The 19,623-nt window shown below is 30.9% G+C and overlaps 2 protein-coding genes and 1 long non-coding RNA gene across 5 annotated transcripts in view; all 3 read right to left on the reverse strand.

Annotated features, from left to right (window-relative positions):
* The window catches only part of LOC121129107 (uncharacterized), a 229,063-nt gene that overhangs the window by 203,218 nt on the left and 6,222 nt on the right, over window positions 1–19,623 (reverse strand). The gene's annotated exons all lie outside the window — the stretch shown is intronic.
* Window positions 2,825–6,016, reverse strand: LOC121129912 (anaphase-promoting complex subunit 8). 2 transcript variants are annotated; one of them, XM_040725620.2, is made up of 5 exons: window positions 5,865–6,016; window positions 4,597–4,888; window positions 4,064–4,537; window positions 3,258–3,999; window positions 2,825–3,185 (listed from the first exon to the last, which is right to left on the reverse strand). In XM_040725620.2, exons 1-5 carry the CDS (start codon window positions 6,014–6,016, stop codon window positions 2,971–2,973), a joined length of 1,875 nt encoding a protein of 624 aa, XP_040581554.1. In that variant the 3' UTR covers window positions 2,825–2,970. The 2 variants fall into 2 exon arrangements, with proteins under 2 accessions (XP_040581554.1, XP_040581553.1); XM_040725619.2 differs by having other exon boundaries at window positions 2,826–3,188.
* LOC121129913 (glutaryl-CoA dehydrogenase, mitochondrial) lies at window positions 6,020–11,774 on the reverse strand. Of its 2 annotated transcripts, none has more exons than XM_071893246.1 (5): window positions 9,785–11,774; window positions 7,395–7,760; window positions 6,960–7,340; window positions 6,553–6,891; window positions 6,020–6,483 (listed from the first exon to the last, which is right to left on the reverse strand). In XM_071893246.1, exons 2-5 carry the CDS (start codon window positions 7,663–7,665, stop codon window positions 6,224–6,226), a joined length of 1,251 nt encoding a protein of 416 aa, XP_071749347.1. In that variant the 5' UTR covers window positions 7,666–7,760; window positions 9,785–11,774; the 3' UTR covers window positions 6,020–6,223. The 2 variants fall into 2 exon arrangements, with proteins under 2 accessions (XP_071749347.1, XP_040581555.1); XM_040725621.2 differs by lacking the exon at window positions 9,785–11,774 and adding an exon at window positions 7,947–8,215.

The raw sequence follows: 19,623 nt of genomic DNA on the forward strand, positions 1-19,623 counted from the left end.
CAAGGTTAGGCCATCAATTTTCAATTTGATGTCTCGTACCGACTGCTGGGCAAGACACACAGATTTTGACCAAGGTTAATAGAAATACAAGGTTAGACCATTATGTAATCCGGCTTGCTAGAATTTTCAATTTGATTTATCTTACCAACTGCTGTGAAGATAGGCAGATTTTGACAAAACACTCATAGTCTATGACGTCACTATTGCGGGAATTTTCAATTTAATGTATCGTACACGCGTTATGGTATAACCTTGTGTTTCTATTAACTTTGCCCAATCCTAATTATAATAATAATATAGGAGCAAACGCTCCAGGACAAACTCAAGGAAATACAACATATAAATCCTTCAAATTAAAACATTTTGCCTATTTTGAGGGTTTTAAAGACCCCAAATCAGGGGCTGCACAAAAAGAGAGCCTTGACCATACCGCTTTTAAAGAATTTACCGATATCAAATAGCAGCAAAAAGTGTCTTTTTAAAATACAAATTAGTTATGGGCCAATTCTCACACCCTACCCCACACTTTCAATAGTGGTGCGCGGGGCCTGTCCCAAATCAAATATTGGGAGAAACAAAAGTTGCTTGAAATCTTTTTATCTTTTTTTTACACATAAAATAGTCGATAACTCTTTCATTATAAGATATTCTTGCCTCTAACGTCCTAACTGGGGTTATTTGGATCTGTAAAGGAGAGGTACATTAGAAAAAAAAAGAAGAAGATTAATATAAGTAAATTGTTATTTTACAGGTTTTTGGAAAAAAGAATTTTTTTTGTCAAAGTTAACTGGTAATGATTATCGATTTCACGGTTTTATAAAAAATCAAATTCTTCTTTTTTGTGCATAAACTTCTTTAGACTAGCCTGGGACATATATAAAATATTTTAAAAGGTGCACAATATTTTAAACTGATAAACCGGGTAATCAAAAATATTAGAAGAACAATTTATTGAGTAATATTGTCATATTTGGGGCGGTACAAGAGGCCTAAAAATGGGTAATTTCGACCCAAAAATCCAATTTAAAATGGCCTCAAACTTTGTCAGTCTGTTTTTTTATTGTCCCCAGTGTAATAAGTATAGTTGCAGAGAAAAAAATATTAACCCCGAAAATGGGACAACCTAATGTAAACATATGATTAACGTGGAAAATTCCGTTAACACGTTTAACCTTTTTATGACGAAATGAATGAGTAACTACTGACCTTTCTTTTTTAATAATATCATTCATGACGCATAATTTAATAATATCTACAGAATTATATGGATATATATATATATTTTTTGGAGGGGGTGCTTGGTTTTTGGAATTTTTTGGAAATAAAAATATAAAAATTAAAATTTTTGATTTTTTTTTTTGCAAAACAAAATTCAAAAATTAAATTTCATATATCAAATTTTTTTTAACACAAAAAATTAAACTTTTTGTAAAAAATTTCAAATATTAAATTTTTTCGTAAAAAAAAAATTAAAAATCCATAGCTATTTAAAAAAAATAAACTTTTTGATAAAATATAAAATATTAATTTTTTAGGAAAATAATTTCAAAAATCCATAGCTTTGATAATAAAATCTACAGCTGTTCACAAAAAAAATCAAAAATTAAATTTCAGATATTAATATTTTTGAAAATTCATAGCTATTTACAGAAAATTAAATTTTTTGGAAAAACATTTGTAATTTTTTTTTTTTTTTTTTTTTTGAAATTTGGATATTTGTGTGCTACAGACTCTTCATCCCAACCCCTGCGGACATCCCAAATCTTCAATAAACAAGTACTTATGCAGCTATTAACAAATGTTGGAGTCATGAAAATTGTCTAAAATTAAATAGAAAAGAACTTACACCACCTTGATTAAAATTTTGTTGTCAAATTGGTAAGACAGCCTTTATTGTCACAAAATGAATATATAATTCATTTTTCTAAATTTTTTATTAATCTTTTCGGAAAAGGTTCTTTTTTAAAATTTATCTTTATTAAAAAAGACATTTCGTAAAAATTGTGAGTCATATCAAAAGCTTACCCCCCAAAACAAAAATAAGAACAACCCTAATAAATGAGGAGAATTCATCAATCCTCACAATGATTCGAATGACGTAAAATTAACATTTGGAGGGAATCATTTTCAAATAGCGCTCGTTGCCCAATGTTCTGAAATTCAAGTTACATTTTTTCTTTTACTTATTAAAGTCTACAGTAATAGGACTATTCAAGCCTAATCCTTTCACCCTCATATTAACTAATTTATATTATCAGTGATAACTATCACTAGCAAATGATTACCCGGTGTTGCTCTGCCAAGGACATCCATTGAGTAAGGTAATCCTCAAAGTCTCATTATGAATTTAAAAATAAAATAAAGTATGTTTTAAAATTCAAATAATGTATCCACATATGTGCATCCAAAAAATTGTCCATTTTTTATTTTTGTCCAAAAGTTACAAATTCGCGAAGAAAACCGTAAATAACTTTTTTTGCAATTCTTCTTAATAATTGACGTTTGTGTTTTAGGTTTAAGTGTTAAGCCCCCCCTCCCCTAAAAAAATCGGTACCCCCGTCTTAGCCTGACCATGTTCGAAAGAGGAACCCATTCAAAATTTCAGCCTCCTTTGTTCAACGGTGTGGCCACGCATAAGGGACATACACCCAAACTCTATTTTATATATTAACAGATTCCATCCATCGGCGTAATTAATTCATATAAACTAGTAACAAAGTATGTCTTGATTTAACTCGCCTTATCATTTAATTTCTACGGTATCCCTTATATTCATAAAGAACATAGATATTGGTAAATATAAATTAATAAAGATATATGAGTATTGAGTACATTATCACCTTTTTTAATCAATAGTTTTATTATCCAAGTTTTTTTGTTTTTTTTCGTAAATATATATAGATCCCATTCGAAATATATGATATAAAAATAAATAATACATGTGTTTAATATTACATTATTAATGATTATTTATGGGGTAAATGTAAGATTCATTGGTTCGAGATCACGGCGAGCAGTGGAAGACGTATCAATTGATGTATTCTGATCATTATTTTCATTTGATGATGTCGTTTCCGGATTATTTGTGTCGTCACTAAAACGAGGATTATCAGTAGTAAATCTGCTTCTAGTTAAAGTTAAGGAATCTTCATGAGAGGATGCTACTTTCGGTTTGAGTCCATCCTCTGCTAAAAAATTATATGTTAATGGGAAGCATTTATAAATAAATTTTAAGGTATATCTTTTTGATAACTTACTTGTACTAGGTGGATTTAGCGCCGAGGGAACGCCACGTCGAGCAGCAATTTCTCTCAATATCGCTTTTCCCTCTTCACAAGTATCCGCAAATTCTGCACACTTTTGTGCATAGTGGTAAGCCTCGTCTAAATCACTATTGTTTAAATAATACTGTGCAAGGTATCTATGTGCTTTGCTTTGATGATCTCGGTCATTCGCAGCAACTCCTTGATCTGTAGTATTTTCAATATACTGTGAATATGCTGCTGCAGCCTGATCCGTATCTTTTATCAATTCATATAGCTTAGCAAGCTGGTAAAGGGCGATGCCCCCTTCAATATCACCCACACAGTGTGCTTTCCAAAAACATTTCATTGCATCCTGATACTTTCCCATCTTTTCATAGGACTCGCCGAGAGCAACTAACATTCGAGAATCACTGGGTCGAAGTTCCTGTGCTTGTTTATAATAATACAGACAATAGAAAGGCATTTTAAGGATTTCATAGGTTTGTCCCAAACCATACCATGCTCTATAGTCCCTTCGATTTACTTCAAGGGCGTGTCGATAGCTTTGAATGGCAGCAGTGATGTTTTTAAGCTCCATAAATTCATGGCCCATCAAAGTCCAGGCTGATAAATAGTAAGGATTGAGCTTCAGTGCTCTTTGAAATGAAACTACAGCCTTTTCGTGTTGAAAACGAAGGGAATAATAGTTTCCTATAACACAACATGTCTCAGTACGATACTTGTCAATTTGTACCTATGAATTGCAATAAAAAAAGTGTAAAATAAATTAATCCAATGAAATGAGATTCTAAACTCACTGTTCGATGAGCTAAATGTCCTAACTCAACCCTTTGTTCCTTCACGTAAAGTAAATTTGAGTAAGTATCCAGATTATCAAGTCTACACGGATCATTTTCGCTCAGTTTTTTGAAATACTCGATGGCTTGATCTACTTCCCGCATGTTATGAAATGCAATAGCAACTTGAGCAAGGATATAGGTCGACTCTTGTAATCCACCACTTTGTAGTCTAAAATAAATACTAAGAGCTTGTTCATTGAGCTGTAATTCAAGGTAAGTGTGAGCTAGGAAAAAGTGTTTGATCCAATGATCCGGCAAATCGAGCTCTTGGGGTGTATTTCTATCTGTGATAAGGCAGGAAAGTTCATGCCAAGAGCCCCAATGCCCTGGCTCTGCTTTTATAGATTCAATTAATGCATTTCGAGCCATGTCGTTCAAACTCAAGCGTTTTAAAACTATTCCGTAGATATATAGACAATATCCATCCAGCATCTTAAAGTAAACAAATATGATAATGAACTAAAAATACTATTTTTAAAACTGTGCCCTACTTCTTGATTATATAACTTTTGCAATTCAGAGCGAATATCTTTCAAATGACTTAATTGCTGAGCATCAACTCGAGTAACACATTCCAAGGAATTATCCAAACGCTTTTTCTCTCCCGAAAGATAACGAGAATAATAATGCAAAAAACGAGTTTTAGATGATTTTGAATCCTTAGTGAAATGACTAACTCTATCATATTCTTTTAAATCAAAATAGGATTTTGCCATCACATAAGTCTCATAATCATCTTCCAAAACTTGTTCTGAAGTCTTTTGTACTTCACATTTGACATCCCTAAAAAAGATATATATATATTACTATTTACTTGTCCTAGATATTTAGAAGGAAAAAGAAATGATATAAATAATACTTGAAGACGAACTTATCTAGTAAATACATCGAAAATACGTACACTTTCAAGAGAATAAAAGAGCCGGTGAAGGATAAGGGGAAACGTAAATCAACTTTGACCTCCACCACAAGAACATACAATGAAATCTATCTTCATAGTGTCTACTCTCCTACTTGTTGCCTCCTTCAGCACTGTATGGAGTTCAGAAGAGGATCAATCATCGCTAGCCCTGCAAGAGATTCAAGAAAATTTGGAAATGTTGTTCGACCCCTCCTTGGAGTTCTTTGTAAACCCAAATAACGTCAAGCCGCGCACGAAAAGGGGTCTCAAGAGTTTTTGCAGAAAATTTCCTCACAAATGCATCATTAAGGCCAAGAAACAGTGAAATCCCAGGATCTAAAGTGCTGAGGTGAGAATAGTGTTGGATGAAGAAGTGAAGTCAAAAAAGGAGATCATGTCTAAATCATTACCGAATAAATATATCATCAATCACAGTTGTCAGAGGAACATCGTTCTTAGTGAATAAAAGAGGAGTCAAACTTTTATATTATATCTCCTCAATTCCTAAAGCACGTAGCTACATCCAACTTATCTTATTTTAGTGAAACACGTTGTTTATTTAGTACTTTTTTGATTGTTAAAAATTGTACGTCATATTTTTTTAAAACATAACATATATTCTTGAAATATAAATCTCTACTTTAAACGTTTCAGTGACTGTCTTTCACTTTAGCTTATTCAATCGTTAACAAACTATTTTTAATGGTATTTCTTTCTAATTTAACGTACTAATAATTATTAAAATGACTAAGTCATTGCAAAAGCTAACAAAAAGACAAGCGATGTTGAAGAACAATTTTTGTCAAATAATGGATGTATGTATTTTTAAAACTTTAAAATGGGAAAAAATGAACATACTTGAGAGCAAACAAAATTTCTGCCAACCACTTAGACGACTGCATCAGACCTCTTTGGGAACACTCTGCGTATTTAAGGATTAGTTCACTTTTCAATGCGGGAAGATCGAGCTCTATCACTCCAACGTCCAACCCCGGATCCGAGTCCTCCATTGCCTGAAAAATATAAATTGTTGCTTTCTTGATTTACTAAAGGATATAATAGTTGCATATTTTGATATAATTTAAATGGTCAACGTTTATTAAAAAATATTATAAAATAACAATTAATAGTTAAAAATTTGATTGGTAATCATAACTGAACAGTATGAATAAGGCACATTGGTTTATTCCTAAAAATAGTTGATCATTTTAAGAAGGCTATGCAGATTTTCCAGTGAATGCCTCAAGTCCCGTTATTCCTCTACCAATGATAAGAGCGTGAATATCATGAGTTCCCTCATAGGTGTTGACTGCTTCGAGGTTCATTACATGGCGAATGATGTGATATTCATCACTGATGCCATTGCCACCAAGCATATCTCTACAATTTCGAGCAATATCAAGTGACTTTCCACAATTATTTCGCTTAAGAATGGATATCATTTCTGGAACAAGCTTTCCACTATCCTTTAAACGACCTGCATAATAAAAAATAAAAAAAGGTGTTTCTAAAAATCTATAGCTTTTAAGTTCCAATAACTACATACCTAAGTGAAGACAAGCATGAAGACCTAGTGTTATTTCTGTGAGTGCATCAGCCAATTTCTTTTGTATTAACTGATTTTGAGCAAGAGGTTTCTTGAACTGATAACGGTCTAATGTGTATTGACGAGCAGCCCCTAAGCAAAACTCTGCTGCTCCAAGGACACCCCATGCGATTCCAAATCTTGCACTGTTAAGACAACTGAAGGGTCCTCTAAGACCTTTAACACCAGGAAGTCTTTGCTCATCCCCTACTACTACATCTTCCATGAAGATCATGCCCGTGGTGGAAGCTCGAAGTGAGAACTTGCCTTCAATTTTCGGGGCTGTGAGTCCCTCCATTCCTATTATAAAGAAAGAGATTCATTGTTTTACTTTCAAAATAAGACGAAAAGAACATGTGCTAAATAACCTTTTTCCAGTAAGAATCCTTGTATTCCATCCTCTGTTGCAGCCCAAATCATAAAGACGTCAGCAATGGGTGAATTTGTGATCCAGTTTTTGCTTCCATTAATAGTCCAGGATCCGTCCGGATTCTTTACAGCTTTTGTCTCCATGGAAGAGGGATCTGAGCCGTGGTTTGGCTCTGTGAGTCCAAAGCAGCCTACAATTTCTCCCGTGGCAAGCCTAGGGATGTATTTGTTCTTTTGTTCTTCAGTGCCAAAATCCGAGATGGGATACATGACCAAGGAGGATTGGACGCTCATGGCGGAGCGATACGACGAGTCCACTCGCTCCACTTCTCGCGCTATTAGTCCGTAGGCCACTGTCGAGGTCCCTGCACACCCATAGCCTAATAATACAGACAAGGACACAACTGCACAATGCACCTCAATAACTCACTCACCTTGGATCGTGGGCCCCAAGATCCCCATCTCACCCATTTCACTCATTATCTCTCGGTGGAAAACCTCATTCCGATTCGCCATGAGGACACGGGGCAACAGCTGCTCCTGGCAATAGGATCGCACAGAGTCCCGTATTCCGATCTCTTCTTCTGTGAGAGAAACCTCCAAATTCAGAGCATCTTCCCACCAACTGCTCGAAAGACCACGAAATCCACTTGGAGATCGCTTCAAAATCCGTCCAATAAGTCCTCCACGTAAAGAAAATGCCATGATGCTCAATACTCTCAAAAGTTCAAATGATAGTGTCAAAAAAAAAAAGTTGTAGTTCTCTTAGTAGTATTTCGCGAATCTTGAGCAATAATAAGCTTCGTTTTACATGATGAAAAAAAAAAGTCGTAAGAAGAGAAAAATATTTATTTAAAAGTATGGAAAGAAGAAAAGTGCTGCACCGCACAAGTTTGAGCACTTCTCACAGAGAGGAAGAACAGAAATATAGAAAAACACAAAGACATTATAAAAGACGTTCAAAGGGCAAATAGAGATGGACTCACACATAACTTCCACAAACCAAACTTTCTTTTTATATCACATGCAAATATGTACCCATAATATCCTATAATATTAATATGTAAAATCGTAGCAATCAAATATATAAACTGCCACCTAAAATGATAAGGTTGTATTACTGCGTCGATAATAATTAAAGCTAAATGGATAACTCAATTATTAATGCAGTTATGTAAGCTGCATTATTTACATATACAATATTATGTAAAAACCCTGTTTACGTCTAACTTCCGTTAATGAAAAAGGCAAGTACGCACATAGTTTACTCATTAATCTAATTCACAATTTAAGCATTTGTAAATAAATATATATTTTTCAAAATATATCAAGTAGAAATTAGAAAAATCTTTTCATTTTAAAATATCACGTCTTTTGATAGCATAACTGGACTTGAAGGAACGTGTTGACTAAAATAAAAAAGATGTAGATTTATCATTAGAAAATGTTAAAAGTGGTCTCAAATGATTTTGAATTTACGAGGGTGCTGGAGGGTTGTAGTGCCCCCCCCCCTAAATTATAGAATTTTTTCTTTGTGCTATAACTTTTTTTTAAATTTTATTCAAAAACCAAGCCCCCAAAGGTTAATAGGAATACAAGGTTATACCCAATGAGTCCTACTAATATCTGGAGTGAACTACTTAACCTCATGTAGGGGGATGTTTTTATATATAAAAATCAAATGGCAAAATCTAATTGACTTTGTACAATATTACTCCATTTTTATTTCAATAACATAAGAAAATCTATGTGAAGTCACGTGCTACAATTAATATTTCTTCCACCAAGACAACATTTTTGAACTTAAATAAAAATGTTTTTGATTGAAAAAAACTAGCGTAGAAGCAAATGTTTCAATCGGAGAGTGATACAAATAGTACTTTTAACATTTTTATACATATCAATTACAAAAAAATTACCAAAATCAAAGTTTAGATGGAACATTTTATCTTTTAATTTTAGGAGTCATTTTTTTTTTTGCAAAGGATGTACAATATAAATAAAATTAAGCTGCGCCTATAAAAAATCATAAATTTTCCGGCATACTTATCCATGGATTTCTCAAAACTAAATCCATGATATATGCAATACATAATTGGAGTGTTATTATTTAGTTTTTAAATATCTTCTTGATTTATCATATATTCAAAAAATAAACAAAATACTGTAATGTTTGCATTTCATAATTTAAAATAAAATATTAAAAATACTTGTAATGGTGAATATCTTAGAATCAGCCCTTTACAAACACATAGTAAATATGCTTTAAGGCAAAATTAATTCATAATAATCAGTGAAAAAATGAAAATGGTACGCTCACAATACTGTCTACTATAATATTAATACTTATTAATCAAATAATAATAATTCAATTCTTCGATCCTCTCTTTCTTTCTTAATTCTCTACTAAAGATTTACGTTATATATATTGTACATCCTTCACCAAAAAGATGAATCCTAACTTTAACGATCTAAAATTTCCTTTTGGTAATTTTTTATTATTATTTATAGAATAATATATATAAAAATAATGATTACATTACATTGTAATGATTCTGCGGACGCCCCTGATTGAGGATGCTTCTATTCTTATTTGATACACATTTACAAGTCTTTATTTAAGGATCCAAAGAATGTTGAATCGAACAGGGAAAGATGAAAGGAAAATAAAACGCCCTCTTTTTCTGAACTCTCACCCCCCAAACATAATATTAATTTCATTTTTTTAATTTTCTCCGCCTGTTTGACGGAAATGCAAAATATTTTTTTTCTCAATATAGTAACTGTAGTAAATTGAAACATTAGCAGCTCTTTCATATCTTACCCATTAATAAAAACGGTTGGTAGATGTCCAGGGGGTGAAATGTTCTAGAACCCGTCAAACATGATACATGAGTTTTGAACCATCAAAATGAGTAGAAATAATGAATATTTTCCTCTGAAAATTTCTGCGTATGTAGTTGAATACATCTTTAAAATATTACTGAAATTAGTAGTTTAAAGTAGTTATTTACTTCAGTAAAGGACTCCAACGAAAGAGAGGACAAAAAAATATACAACAACAAAAATATGAGGGAAAGAAATAAGGTATTCATCATTTGCAGACTACAGGCAGCTATTACACCGACTGATATAAAGTAGTTACTCTCTTATGCTTTAAAATGGCTATTCTTTATAATATAGTTCTTAATATTTTGTTTTAATTTTTTAAAATAAATGTTAAGTTCGAAAAACCGAATTTACTTTTTAAATATTAAATACTTAAGTAAATTTTTCTCTACAAAATTAAATAATACTATTAAGAAACTAGCACGAACACGCAGTCTTAAAGATACCCTCTGAAAAATTAAAAAGATTTTATTTATATTTAGCCTATTCACATTAAAATTCTCTACAAAACGATTTACTATAAACTATAATAGGTAAATTTCTATAGTAAAACCTCCTTGAATAAAATATTTTTTGTTGTTTTTGTATTTTATAACAACTCTATTGGTTCAACAAGGTTAATAAAAATAGTATTTCTATTAACCTAGACTAATTAGTAGTGTCGGATCGGTCTAAAAAAACTAAAAAGACCAGTCCTAATAAAATTACTCACTCCTAGCATCAGTCCTTATCGGTCTTTTAGGGTAACTACAACAACTGAAATGACAAAGTTACTAATTATGTCACATTCAGGTGTTGAACATAACTTCTTTCAAGAGACAAGATAGCTGAAGTTTAAACTAGGGGGTGTGTGGCTAGAACTTATTATTATACGTTCTAGCTATCATTTGTTATTTTCAATATTTTGCACTAATCAATGCCAGCTATGGCCTATGAATGAAGAATAGCTAGGACCGTAGAACTGAGGTATCGGTCCTTAAGACCGTTGAAAGGTAAAAGAGATCAGATCGATAAAAAAGTACTGTAAGCGGGGAGACTGATATAGGACTGATCCAACACTACTAATCACTATCAGTACTCAATACTTTATACTAAAGGACTCAAGGGAAAGATTGAACACTCATTAAAAGAAGAACATGGTTTTTTGCTTCTTTTTCCTGATTGGTTCAAAATTGTAAGCTGCCATAATTTCTATTTTAAAGGTCTTGAAGGTAATTTATTTACTACATTGTGTGCTTAATTTAATTATTAATCATAATTAGCCAATACTTATTGATTGGAATATATTGTTCATAATGGTGACGTGTAGTGCTGTATATTGTGATAATAGATAAACTTCCAATAAAAAGTCTCCAGGCTCATCACCCATGAAAATGTCTAATTTTCCAAAAGACATCAATAGAAGGAAGTTGTGGATCAATGCCTTCAAACGTACGAATTGGACTTCCGCCAAAAACTCAAGATTTTGCTAAGTAATATCATCAACTATTATTTACTATGTGAGGTATATGAAAATTAAATTAATGGGTTGTTTTATAAGGATGTCACTGGGCTCCATATTCTAATTATTCATACTTAAATTATTCATTTTAGGCTTACTTTGAAGAATCAATGTTTCTGCGGAAGTCTCAAGAAGGACAATGGAGTTAGGTACATAATCCAATTTCTACTTCATGCGAACATTCTTACATAAAAACGAACAACGAACGAACATTTAACCGAAACAGAAGAATTTCAAAGTAAGCAAAGAATTGAATTGAGTTAAGTTTGAACAACAAACTGATATTTTATATTATATTGGTGGCTATATTTTAAACCAAATTAAGACATATAAGTCTGTTTCTTTGGACTGTATTAGTTTTATTATTTTGGACACTATAGATATTGGACCGTATTCAAAACTCCTTGATCTAAAAGATTATACCTGCCAATCTTTATGCTGTTGTTTCTCGAAAGGAGGAATGAGGAACAATGTTCGGGCTAGTAAAAGTGCAATGACTTATGAAATTGTGCAACACATGTCTTGATTATTGGCCACATTTAATTATAGTTAATTATTTAAATCCTATATAATATTTAAATAATTTATGTTTGTGTGTGTGATGTACGTCCTGCATAGAAAAACAATGATAAAAACGCAGTTATTTCAAAAACGGAGACAAATATAGACTTCAGACATACAATAGAAGTTGTTTATAATTTTTACCAACGTACGTAAGGCTATGTTTAATTCTGATCAGATAAGTTTCATGGGAAAGTAATTTAGATTATTCGCTAATAAATTGATTTTTTTTTCATAAAAACAAGATCGCATCCCCGTATCTCAGAGTGGTTTTTAAAGGTATGGGTTGTCGATTCGAAAATACAACAAAAAATTCAAATTCAAAAAACGAATTATTGAACAACACAAAAAGGGAGAACGTATATTAAATACGAATTAAAAAAGGGAATTACGAAGAGGATTAGCGAGTCAAACTTATTATGTATCTTCAATTTTCACTCTAGTTGAAGAAGGAACATGGTAAGTTAGCAATGACAATAAATAAATTACAGAATCAAACATTTGAAAAAATTGCTTTATATTTACCAAAATCAGTATTTTCACATTGTCAATTATATGATGAATTTTCAAGAGTGTCAAAAGGTTTATGTCAAACAAAAACAAAAGTTGTTTAATAATTTTGAGAGTTTTCAATTTGTGTACAAAGGCTGAGACATTTGAAAAAATTATTTCTGTTAAATTGGCTTTCAAATTATTTATTTTCTTAGGTTTATTATCTTAAAATTTCAACACCAAACACATAAAAAAGCTTTAAATCTTTTTAAAAAAATCAACTATTTCTCTACAAGCCTTGAGGGAAATAAATAAAGAATAAGAGCTTATTTTGAATCAAGGAATCAAATTCAACTATTTCAATCTTCTGACATGTTGTCTTTTGCGCAGCATTAATAATTACTGCCTATGTAAATTATATTAAATGTAGTTTGTCTTTTATTTAACTTATAAGATGAACAGTGTCCTAGGTGTTTGCACCATCTAGTGATATACAGTTTTTTATTAGTTTGCCCGCACCCAATAGGAATGGTTACTTCGGTCCTTATTTAGGACTGCGGTTCAGTCCACTCCGGTCTTATCAAGTCCAGTCCAGTTGTTAGTTCTTAATGAAGGAAAAATCCTAATGACGTCGTTAAATTTGTTTTTCCTTTTTTTTAATTATTCTGTTATATAATAAAATAAATTATATAACTAAGTATAATACTAAATGTTCGTATTATATTTGTTATAATAAAAATAGGACTATTTTTTGCAATAAGGCGGTTTTTTTCCCGATTTTTTTTCGAATTTCGATCATGGTAAGTTCAGACAAGTTATGATATACTTTGAAAATTATCTATGCAAAATTGTATTTCCTAAGAGGTCATCTTTAGGTCAAGCATATCGATCAAATTATGCTAAACAAAAAAACTCCTTACCTCGTAACTATAGATACTAAGAATAACTTTTTTAGATTTTTTGAATAAAATAATTTTGATGGACATTTTTGAACAAAAAAAGGGGGAAAAACTTAAAAGGTCGAGGGTAACGACGGTTACACAATATAAATGTATAATTTTACTATTTCTAAGTATAAGATTGAAAAATTCTGTTTTATTTTTTTAGCAGGAAAAGTTAAACCCATGAACCAGGACATTGATCAACCTACTCTTAATAGAAACACAGTCTTCGAAAACGAACAGAGTTCTAACAAGCAAAACCTACTAAAATAAAGATAGATTTCCAAAGTAATATTCCTTTTTTTTTGGGACGGTAAGATGCTTCCAAGTCATATAAGGAAAACAAAAGTGCCAATATGGTTTTAGAGAAATACATTTCTAAATTACTTAATGTTGCCAAGCTTTCCTTTTATAATTGTCTCAGTTTTTTAATCATGTTTGGAAGTAATGTCTTCTTCTGAGGTTAAAATGTCGAGGCATTTCCTATGGCTGATCTAAAATCTTCTAATTTTACTAAAGTAATTAGCAATATAAATAAGAAATGAATGAGTAAGTAGAAAATTGCACTCTAACCTAACCTAGAATACCTATTTAATACACGACCATTACATAGTCAAAGTGATTTGCAAATACTGTTTTGTGAGACATTTTATAGAAATTAATCAAATTACAAAGTAATTCATAATTGTACATACAAAATGCGATTCATAATTTTTCTATATATATTTATGTAATATAGGCCTCAAAGATAATAATTTTACCCTCTATCAAGACAAAAAAAATGTATTTTTTCCCCTGTTAATCGTTCATTTTTTTATTTTGATTAAACGTTTAAAATGAAGGTTTAATCTTCAAGCCTTTAGAAAGGACATAAACACAAAATCTCACTTAGTATCAAGTAAAAACATAAACAGGGATGACTCTGAGGCCATCCTTCATTCTACTTTGAAATCCAACAAGAAATTGCACTTATAGCTACTCAACAGATCTATGATGTTACTCTTGGTCATAAATGAGCACAATTTTATAATTATTTGTTGGTGGAACAAAACTTAGATCCTTTTAAGCTGTGAACAATTCCCAAACATTATTGAAAAAAAATTTCGGAGTTGTTGTATTTGTTTATTTTCGCAGGAAAGGTTGAGAGATTTAATAAAGTAACAACGTGAGAGTCTTTATTGTAATAATCTAACCTTACCTCCAAAAAGAAACAGAAAAATAGGGTCAAAATCAGATTGTAGTTGGTCAATTCTTCCCAATAATGGTATTATTATTCAATAAAACTTTAGAATAATTCACACTTTAAAAAGAACTAATTCTATTTCTATCAATTAATGTTAAGAACACTTATTAGGAGAAAAGAGGCAGAAACATCGACAGCTGACAACAAAATATCCTTTATATTTTTGTGTTTGCGAGGTAACAACGTGCCCTCTACTTGAATTAAAGAATAATGATAATAACTTTGAAAAATAAAAAATAAACATTTTCAGCTTTCTAATACAAACAGTCTCGCGTTCGGGTAAGGTTATATTTTTTACAGCTTTAAAGATTAATTATATGTAAATTCGTAAAATAATCTATCTTAATTTGCTACTGCCACGACCCTGGATGTTTAAGAATTATTAATATCGCTGGGAAAATTTTATTTGTATTCATGAAAAATTTTGTAATAGAAAAGAGGGACCATGTTTGGCTAAGTTAAAAGTCTTATAACCGAAAAAAAAATTCACAAGTAGTACTAATCAAAGAAAAAAAATCAATTTTGAATTTTAAATTGTACGTCTTTCTTAGTACAATTATATGGCATTAAAGATAAGTCTAACATTATTTAGCTTATTTATTTAGGAACGTTTTTATTTAGGTTTTTTCAGTCATCCATATTTTTTTATCCGTTACAAATCGTAATTGACCTTATTATTGATTGTATTTTCCAAAAAGTTTTTAAAATATGCAATTTTTGAAAAAAATTCCATGATTTATATAGTGTACTATACTTTTTATGATGACTAATGTATTTGCTTATTTTGTATGTTCCATTCTTTTTTTGTATATGACGTCAGCATTGTTGATGCCAAACATTTTGGGTGCCTAAACAACCAAGTTTTATAAAGAGGAACACTATTTTTTCACTAATATGAATGAAAATATTGAATAATTGGATGTCAAAATGGGGTCAACAAATAAAAGGATTAAAACTTTACAGTCTATCAAAAATGTATCCTTCTGTGTTCTAGTTTTATTATCTATCAGATCCTTAAATAGTATCTTAATACATTGTTATATAATCTTATTTCTATATTGTTTATAAAAATAAACTATTACAATGGAAATAACAAGATATTTTTTTTCAATTAATCAACTTTTTTCGTCTCTAATCGATTTAAAAAAAAAAAGTACAAATCTATCCATTTTTAGGAATTTATACGAAATTATTACTATGATTGAATTCAAATATCACTGTTATGATTGGGAACAAGTAGTATTCAATGTAAGAGTTAACTCATATGATGTAGAATTCAAGATTTATTTGAATTTTGTACATTTTTTGTTGGAAAATATCAATTTTGAGCATCCAAGATGGTGTCTCCTTAAATTATTAAGTAATTTAAGACTTAAGTGAAAATTTTCTATCAATGACTTAGTTGTATGCTGCAACCTTTCCACTGAAAAGAAACAGAAAGAAGAGACTCAAAATCAGTTGGTAGTTAGCCAATTCTTCCTGGCTATTAAAATATTATTCAATAATTGTAAGGAATGATTTGCAGCTACACAAGAACTTATTTAAATTCAACCAATCAACGTTCAGAACACTGAAAATAAGCAGATACATTGACAGCTTGTCAATTCAACTTAGTAATTTCATGCTTACAACAGGTGAATTAGAAAAGTAGTTATCCAAAATATTAGAAAAAGATCATAAAAACATAGATACTTATACGTTTCAAGCCTTAAAATGTTAATATAGATTTAAAAGTAAGAGGATGAATATACCCTGAATTATTACATGACAACAGTATTTACATATAGAAAGCAAGTAAGGAAGTTAATTATGAATTGAAATGCTTACATCAAAGAAAGAGGCTAATGTGAAAGAATATGTATTTAAAATATAGGTTTGCTAACAGGGGCGTCCACAAGGGGTGTATTGAAGTGGCTGTAACCCTCCCCAAGTTAAGGAATTTTGGCTTTTCACTAGAAAATTAAATATTTGAATTGTTTTCAACAAAAAATTAAATATTTAAATTGTTTTAAAAAATATTAATATTCGAATAATTTTTTCCAAAAAATTTAATATGTTATATTTAATTTTTTAAATTTTTTTCCAAAAAATGTCCAAAAACCAAGCCTCCCCCCCCCCAATATAATCCTGCAGAAGCACCTGGCTAAACATGTCTTCAAAAAATGTAGGTATTCAAATACTCGAATTCCATTTTATACAATTCAATTGTAGATATTTATAAGTTTCATCTTTTGCACAATACTGTACTCTGTAATGCCTTTCATTCTATTCTCTTGAAGTTTTAGAAAATTGTGTCGTTTTATTGAAATATCATACTTTATTAGATCACAGATTTTGGTGTAAGAAATTCGAGTATTAGAATATCTACCCATGCTCTCCAGAGAATAAATGATAATTATTGAAAAAAAAAGAGAAGTTAAAAATTAAGACAAAATACGTTCATATTGTCCAATAATAAAGATTAATGGTCCTAATGTCGGGTTAAAATTGATAAACGTCTCATGTACAGATTACATGAAAAACTTTACAAGATACTAAAAAAAAAAAAAATGTTGTTAAGTCCATTATAATTTTTATTTGATCCATTACACTTTATTTGTCATTTTGAAAGCTATTTGGAGATCACTTATTTTCCAGCAAATAGTGCAATTAAATGGATTAAATGGAAGCAATGGATTGAAAAAAAATTTAAATTGGATGAAATATTAAGAATTTTTCTACATTAAATATAAATGACATGAATTTGATTTATTCCGTTTAAGTAATGAAAATTCAGCATTTCTATGGGGTCCCCAAAACACTTATATACTTCCCTGCACGCCTCCTGCAAGTTTTTTTCTCTCCGTAAATCGACATTTTGAAACATACCTACCTTATTTCCTCTACTTTTGAGGATGGTGTTATATATAATTTACACTTACATATAGATTTTCATCGTGAACTCCAATCCAAGGTAATTACTTTACTAAAGCTCCACAACACTATGAAATCAAACCGTCATATATTTGGGAAATTGTCCATCTATAATTATTTAATCAACTTAAAGATCTATGTTTTTAAGGGCCTGTAGCATACACAGGTTGATGAATGTGTCCATCAAGCTTTGGAGGATTTATTATTGCAATATAAAATCATTTGTCTTAAACTACAATTCGAAGTTTCTTAGAGTATATAATTCTAGTCGATTTTATGCTTCATCTTGAAGTGAGTTAGATTTAGTTACTCATTTGTGGGCCTCAGGCAAAGCCAGTTCAAATATCAAATAAAAGGCGAATGGGTGACGTTTGACACTTCTCCCTACTCTTGCTTTTTGTATTTAAATCTCATTTATATAATATTGTGATCAACTTTGCAATCGAATAGGGTCAATCCGAATCAATTTGACGCCTTATGCAAAATATTAGACATTAATATGTATATTCAATATGATACTGTTACACAAATCTGAATATATTAATTACCCTAGACATTTGTTATATTCTGAGAAAATATAAATACCTCTAATAATATAATAAATAATCAAAAAATGTAACATCCATAGCCAATGCAAAATATAAAACTGAACTATGTTAAAAAAGAAAAACTGTAGACAATTGTTACAAAATAAAAAAAATACAATGGCACGAATATATGTATAGTGTATACCTTTGATATACACTTATTATTTTCATACTAAAAAATGCAGTTATTAACTGGTTGGTGCATAGTAGTGCATTCAGGTAGCCGAAAATATAGACAAGTGATTCGGCACTAATTTTATCATCTCACACGGCAAGCACCCCTCCCCCCTCCACACCAAAGTCAAGGATTAATGGATTTAACAATAAATAATATAATAAACACAAAACCCACATGTCAGGAGAGGTTAACACTATAGATAAACTAAGACAACTTTGGGTATATCAGAGATGAACTCACAGGAGGAATTTACAACCTATTGAAAAAAAATTAGCAAACCAATTAAAAACCAATCAGAGGCCCAAAAAAATCTGGGCCCGACAATTAAAGACCGACCAGACCCTAGTTTTATGGGCGCAACTTGGTTCAATTATATTTTTGGAAAAATTGAGCCCAGCCCCAAAGTTTGGTTAGGTTCTGGGTCACTTTTTTTTTTCTTCACACCCATTATGGCACTAAAGTATAATTTAATATTTCTGATTTAATTATGGAATTAATAAGTCTTCAGATTTTAATGGACTACCTGGCATTACTAGAAAACTCAAAAACTTATGCTCTATAACTCTTTTCGAGTTTTGAACTTTTTTTCAAAATGAATTTGATCATGAATCGTAATGTAAATCGTAAAACCTTATCTGTTTTGGATTGTAGTTTGTTAATCACTTAACTGATAAATACAAATAATATATTGTTTCAAAGCTACGAGCTTTACAACTAAATTATTTTTAGTTCCTTTGGGGTTGGGAGATGTAAGAGGTTTAATTTGTTCATATCTAATTGTTTCTATAGGTGTAATGCTTATCAAGGTAAGCAAATCATGTGATTTTAAACCAATCACGTGTAATATTAATAATTATAAATGGTATTATTAGAATTTATTTATCATCTAAAACCAATGATTTAACTGAAATATTATAATTTATGGATATTGTAATACTGATACGACCAATGCTTTAGTCGAACGATTTGTTACACGATTTGTTTAAATTTAAAAACATTTTTGAAAAATAATTTAGTTACACAGCTCTTTTACTGTCTAATGATATATACAGGTGTGCGCGGCTAAAACTGAACACTCCTTTAAACTTAACGCCATGCATATATTCGTGATTTCATTGAGTTAAAACCAGTTTATACTTCGAGGCAAGAGCCTTGACTAGTTATAAACAAAACTCCAGCAAAATCTAAATAGCAACAGTGAAACAACAGCCCATAATATGGAGAAACGTCGAGTCGCAATTTTGGAACTTTCTGGGCGGGGAAAAACTCCCACTGAAATGGCCAAGGTTCTGAACTTAAGCCGCACCACCGTTTACAGCGTGGTAGCCAAAGAAACTCCTGAGGCGACCACAAGGTCT

This window comes from Lepeophtheirus salmonis, chromosome 14 (genome assembly GCF_016086655.4).
Source record: "Lepeophtheirus salmonis chromosome 14, UVic_Lsal_1.4, whole genome shotgun sequence".
NCBI classification, from domain to species: domain Eukaryota; kingdom Metazoa; phylum Arthropoda; class Copepoda; order Siphonostomatoida; family Caligidae; genus Lepeophtheirus; species Lepeophtheirus salmonis.

Excerpts from the sequence above, each read along its gene's own strand:
- LOC121129912 (XM_040725619.2), bottom strand. The coding sequence starts at position 6,016 with ATGGAGGACTCGGATCCGGGGTTGGACGTTGGAGTGATAGAGCTCGAT. Across the intron at positions 4,889-5,864 it reads GAAATTTTGTTTGCTCTCAA|GGATGTCAAATGTGAAGTAC; the intron begins GTATGTTCATTT and ends TATCTTTTTTAG. Across the intron at positions 3,189-3,257 it reads GCTAAATCCACCTAGTACAA|CAGAGGATGGACTCAAACCG; the intron begins GTAAGTTATCAA and ends ATAATTTTTTAG.
- LOC121129913 (XM_071893246.1), bottom strand. The coding sequence starts at position 7,665 with ATGGCATTTTCTTTACGTGGAGGACTTATTGGACGGATTTTGAAGCGA. Across the intron at positions 6,892-6,959 it reads AGGATTCTTACTGGAAAAAG|GAATGGAGGGACTCACAGCC; the intron begins GTTATTTAGCAC and ends TCTTTATAATAG. Across the intron at positions 6,484-6,552 it reads TCATGCTTGTCTTCACTTAG|GTCGTTTAAAGGATAGTGGA; the intron begins GTATGTAGTTAT and ends TTTATTATGCAG.